This window comes from Mus pahari, chromosome 18 (assembly GCF_900095145.1).
Source record: "Mus pahari chromosome 18, PAHARI_EIJ_v1.1, whole genome shotgun sequence".
Taxonomy (NCBI): domain Eukaryota; kingdom Metazoa; phylum Chordata; class Mammalia; order Rodentia; family Muridae; genus Mus; species Mus pahari.
Genome location: NC_034607.1, coordinates 8738701 through 8744216, shown reverse-complemented (window position 1 = coordinate 8744216; position 5516 = coordinate 8738701). Strand labels below are relative to the sequence as shown.

Genomic DNA, 5516 nt, shown 5'->3' with positions numbered 1-5516 from the left:
TTAGTGAACCTGTGAGTTTATTGGGGTTAATTACAAGAGCATAGGTGACTCAATGGCAGCTACGTCACCTGAAAGCCCCCAGCATGACCGGTGACTCACTAAATTGCATTCTAGGAGGACCATGCACGGCTGTCAGATGGCTAGTACTCCACACAGCAACTGCTATTGTGCATATAACTTTGGGGGCAGAGCTTAACTACTGCAAACTTTTCAGTAGCTCCCGAACCTTGTAAGTTTTGTTTACTCCTTGAATATCATGAACCTCCCTCCCCTCCCCCATGAGAAAATATTTTCATTTGGAGGCTATACAGTACCCAACACACAGCAAACACCATCCTAGAGGAAAGCGACCAACTTTTGTGCTTTATGAGTATATTTAGTTCTTCCACGTTTTCTAGTCTTGGTCTTATACGCATTGATACAACATTTTTTTCTCATTTTAAAACGTAAGAGCTCCACAGTCAGCTATTGGATGGAACACAGGGCCCCCAATGGAGGAGCTAGAGAAAGTACCCAAGGAGCTGAAGGAGGTTACAACCCTGTAGGTGGAACAACAATATGAACTAACCAGTACCCCCTGAGCTCGAGTCTCTAGCTGCATATGTAGCAGAAGATGGCCTAATCGGCCATCATTGGGAAGAGAGGTCCCTTGGTCTTGCAAACTTTATATGACCCAGCGCAGTGGAAGGCCAGGGCCAAGTAGTGGGAGTGGGTCGGTAGGGGAGCAGGGGCGGAGGTGGGGTATAGGGAACTTTCCGGATAGCATTTGAAATGTAAATAAAGAAAAAAAGAAAANAAAAAAAAAAAAAAGGCACTGGACAGTGGTTTGTATTTGTACTCTCAGCATTGTGGAGTTGGAGACAGAGTTCTTCCAGTGAGAGACGTTGTCTCAAAGAAAAAAAGACAAAAGGAAAAGAACAAAAAGACAACATTCTAGATTGACCTCACCTCCATGCCCCCTTCCTTCCTCAAGAAACACAACTCTTTATACAGCAATGAAAAAAAAAATTACCTTAATGAAATGGAAAATTATGCCTAAAAAATCATCAAAAGAGAATGTATAGATGTTGTTATGAAAATATTAACTTCATATTTGTTGAGCATTTACTTACCAGTTGTTAAATATTTTGTGATTTTACATATATTAAAATAGGTTATTCCCTTAAAAAAATAAAAATAAAAAAAAAAAAAGCAAGAGCTCTCTGTGGGGTGTGCCAGTCTCATTCCTTAGCAAATAGTTTCCTCCAGTTTCCATTCTTCATTTCCATTCTTCATCTTGTCCTCAGACAAGAAAACTACTTGGAAGCCATGAGCTTGAATTTTACATTAGACTGCCTTCAGCAGTTAGAATTCTCCCAATTTTGCTGAAAAAAAGAGAATGGATTATATTCTTGCTGCTTCAAAGGAGCAAAATAGGCCTGGGAATTTTGACAATGACATAGATGCATTTAATGTGTTCTCAACACTCTCTTCCCCACATCTTCTCTGAAATCCCTCATGTTCCTCTCCTTCCCGTCCCTACCCACCTTCCTCTGGTTTATGACTTTTATTTTTTGTTTTTGCTGTTTTTTTTTTTAAATTGTAATACAATCACATCATTTCTCTTTTACCTCTCCTCCTTCCAAATCCTCCCAGATACCAAGCAAAAGAAACTTATCATAAATAGTACCATTGTGTTTTCAAACTCCATTTAATCACAGGGAGAAATTAAATTCAAAGTCTCAGGCCCTAGGGGATCCGGAACTTCACAATAGCTGGACAGCATCTATTGTAAGGAAACAGTTGTCTGAGTTCAGATGTCTCAAGGACAACTTCTCCACCTCGCTGGCAGGGTCAAATTAAATTCATGTTCCGAAGCTCAGGAACCAACTCTTATTCTGATTGACGGAAACTCCTTGCTCAACTCCTTATGTCAATATATGATTGGATGATACTACAGCCTACCACCTACCACCTTGCTTTATGGTCTCGTTCTTTAACTATGGTATACCCTGTTCCTTCAGGGTCATAGTTCAGCTCTGGATTTCGTTCTGTGGTCCTGACTAATCAGTAGCAGCTTGATTACTGTAAATTTTTGTCATCTGCAGTGACCTGGTGTTTGAGTTATGTTGGATTTATGTTAAACAGTTTCATGCATATATGTATGCAAGTATATATGTTCCTAAATATAACCTACTCAGTCTGTATAATGGTTCTTGTATGTATGTTTCCGGGGCTGACCATTTGAGATCCATTTAGTTTAATCAGTGCCATCTGTGTGACCGTTAGAAGGGATTATTCACTGGAACCTGGTATAGTAGCCATTGGTTATACAAATGAAGACAATGATTTCCCTCCTCTTGAATCACTTAGTAGCAAATAGCTTAGCAGTGAGGATTAGGTACCCCAAAGTCCCTTCTCCATCCACACCAAACTGTTAAAAGGCCCATTCTTGTACTGACATAGTGTAGGCATCTGCAGCTGTTGTGAAATTTGTGCTATGTTTTTCATAGTGTTCATGAACCACCCACCTCAGAATTACTGAGAGCCTTGCTCAAACCAGTGTTCAAAACGTATCTCCAAACCAATGAAAACTAAATCGGCAAGAGCAGGGCAGAATGTTAATCTGTAGATAAGTCTCATCCACGCTAGAGCTGAGTTATCATCTATGACTCCTGGTTGATGTCCATCACTGTACCTCTAGTGAAGAATACAACTGAGATAAGCAGTTTGGCTTGTTCCTCTAAACGTCCCATCACCCAGCTACTGGCATTTAGCACATATTAAGTACTTCCTGGTCAAGTACATGAACAAGACAGAACCTTACAGTCTTATAAGGAGATAAATGAGATGTTGGTCATGAGCCAACACATAACATAATAACAACCAGAGTCTCCTATTTATTGGTGTCTGACCAGGGTCAACATGCTTAAGAATTCTCAAAGATACCAAAGAAATAGCACCTCCTTATTTCATTATAAAGGATAACTGAGTTTAACGTGCTTAAATCCATTCTCATCTAAGGCCGTCAAGAATGTGAGATGTGGGGTAGCCGTGGCCAGCCAGCCCACAGCAAGACCAGAGTCCATGCTGATACCAGGATGTCTTTATCCCCATGCTGTTCAGACTTTCATGTAAGATCAGAAATTCTCACAATCATAGTTAAATCATTTTGCTAAACCAGACAGGAAAACAGTATTTTCCAGTAAAACAAACAGCTACTACCAAGGATGGACTGGAACGGACACATAAGAGTCTTTTCTCCTAGTGACTAGTGTTCTCCATGAACTTCAGGCATAGACTATTGAGGCATAGGCATAGGCATATGCATAAGCTTAGAGGTAAATGCACACATGAGAACATATGTATGTGTTTATTATCTATGAGATTAAAAGAGAAGCTCATGTCGAGTGGGAGGGGAACTTACTCTGAAGCACCCTTTTCTCATTTGTTCTTGTTTGTTTTGGTTCTGTTCTAGAAGTTTGTTTCAAGTCAGAGCACTAGGTCCCTTTTCCAGACACGTGATGATGACAACTAAAACACACACAGAGGTGACCCCTGTACCCACAGATCCTAGTATTCCAAAGCAAAAGTACCAACTCACAGTCCTGTTCCCTAAGACTTGAAATGTTCCAACCTCATCCTGAGAGATCATTCCATAGACCTAGAGATACCATAGAGTGGGGGGTGGGGGTGGGGGTGGGGGTGGGTGGATTTAAAGTGGACAGGAAATCCTTTCATTTCCAGCACACATTCATGCTGGGGGAGTGGGCTTGCCAACGAGTTCAAGGACAGTCAGGCTAGCCAGTGAGTCCCAGGCCAACTGCACTACAGCGTGAGACCTTTTCAGAAGACTTTAATTAAATCAGATGATTAAAAAATCAAACGTATGCTGGGTGGTAGTGGTGCAAGCCTTTAATCCCAGCACTTGAGGCAGAGGCAGGTAGATCTTTGTGAGTTGCAGGCTACAGAGTGCAGAACACTAGGGGCTGGCTATACAGTGAAATGGTCTCAAAAAATAAAATAAAATAAAAAACTTAAAAACAAAAAAATCAAGCTTACTTGTTCCTTCATCCTTAAACATCTGCAGATAAAAAATAAGAAGTAGTGTTTTGATAATTTGAGAAGGCCATTAGCACCCATGCATCTCTCCTTTTAGTTTTGGAAAAAAAGGATGGAGACCTCACTAGGTAGTTTGGGGCTGGAGCCAAATACACCATAAAAGAATCACGGCTAAGTTTTAGGGACGGGTGAAGAGGATCAAAGACTATGACGTTTAGACCAATGAGGTCTAAAGACTGAAAGTAAACCAAGATAGGAGGCAGTGTGGCCTCAGGCTGCTCCTCTAGTCCAGGACTCGCCCAAGCCACACCCAGTGCTTGCACCGCCCTCCAGTTTAGCTGGAGTTTTCCTCCCAGAACTGGAGAAACGTGGACGCGTGAATGATCTTCCATCCAGGATGGAGCCCGGCAGACCCCAGGGGCGCGCTGAGTGCTCTCCGCGCCGGGAGGGGTGTGGGCCACCCTTGGATTCTTACGCACCTAATCCCGCGCTGGCAGGGACGGATAGTGCCCAATCAACAGCAAGTGGGAACTTGAGATCGCAAAAGGGAGAGAATTTGGATTCCCAGTCCTGGGTCAGAGAGAAAGTGCTCTTTCTTCTGCACCCGGAGAGGTGGTTGGGAACACAGGCAGACTCTGCTTGCACAGGGCTGGTGGAGAACCTTCCCCCGACGATTGGAGACCACCGCGATCCCGAACCGAAACCGGAGCTTTCCCGCAGGCGCATTGCCAGGGCCCCGGGGACCCAGCCCGAGGACCCCGAAACCACACCCAGGTCCCTGTTGGTGCGGGTCGTGGATTACCAGGTGACACAGGAGGTGCTGTGGACCGCATGGACCAAGGGGAGTATGACCACGAGGACTGAGGAGCGTTCTGTGACCGCAGTCACCTTTCGGACACAGAGGGAGTGACACAGCTTGTGGGGCACCGGAGCCCCAGCCAAACCCCTATGCCCCAAGGACCTGATGCTCGAAGGAAATTAAACACACAGATCTCTGGAGTCTGAGAAATGTTCCAGGACAGTGGTTGCGGGGAAAATGCTTGAAGAACAAATTTTAAGCTGCCTGAGACGTCCTCTGTGGCTTAAGTGTCTCAGGGTGGTTTAAGAGAAGAAAAGGTATATATATATATTTACATTGATTGAAAGCACAAAACTTTAGTCAGTTTGCTTGTTGGCATTTTGATAGCTACTTGTATTGTCTGTCTGTGTCCCTCCTTCCCGTTGAGCAGTCAAAAGCAGAAGTTTGAGGTCTTCTCTTTGGGACCTGTAGTGTGTGGAGTGGATGCAGAGAGGATCTTTGTTTTGAAAACCGTAAAGAACATTTTTTTTTTTTTAATGGAAAACCAAATGAGCAGGAAGTGAAGCAACATGTTTCTAGGTACTCTGTACTGGTGTGCAGCTTCTATTCTGGTCCGTCGTATTTCCATGTGAAGAAGAAAAGGTGTGAGGCAAAGAGAGACTGGGGGCACTTTGGT

General features: G+C 43.5%; 1 protein-coding gene across 1 annotated transcript; it reads left to right on the top strand.

The window, feature by feature from the left end:
* Positions 1–4409: 4409 nt before the first annotated feature.
* C18H6orf141 (chromosome 18 C6orf141 homolog) lies at positions 4410–5065 on the top strand. Its single transcript, XM_021217430.1, has one exon. It carries the CDS (start codon positions 4439–4441, stop codon positions 4949–4951), a length of 513 nt encoding a protein of 170 aa, XP_021073089.1. The 5' UTR covers positions 4410–4438; the 3' UTR covers positions 4952–5065.
* The last annotated feature ends 451 nt before the right edge of the window (positions 5066–5516 follow it).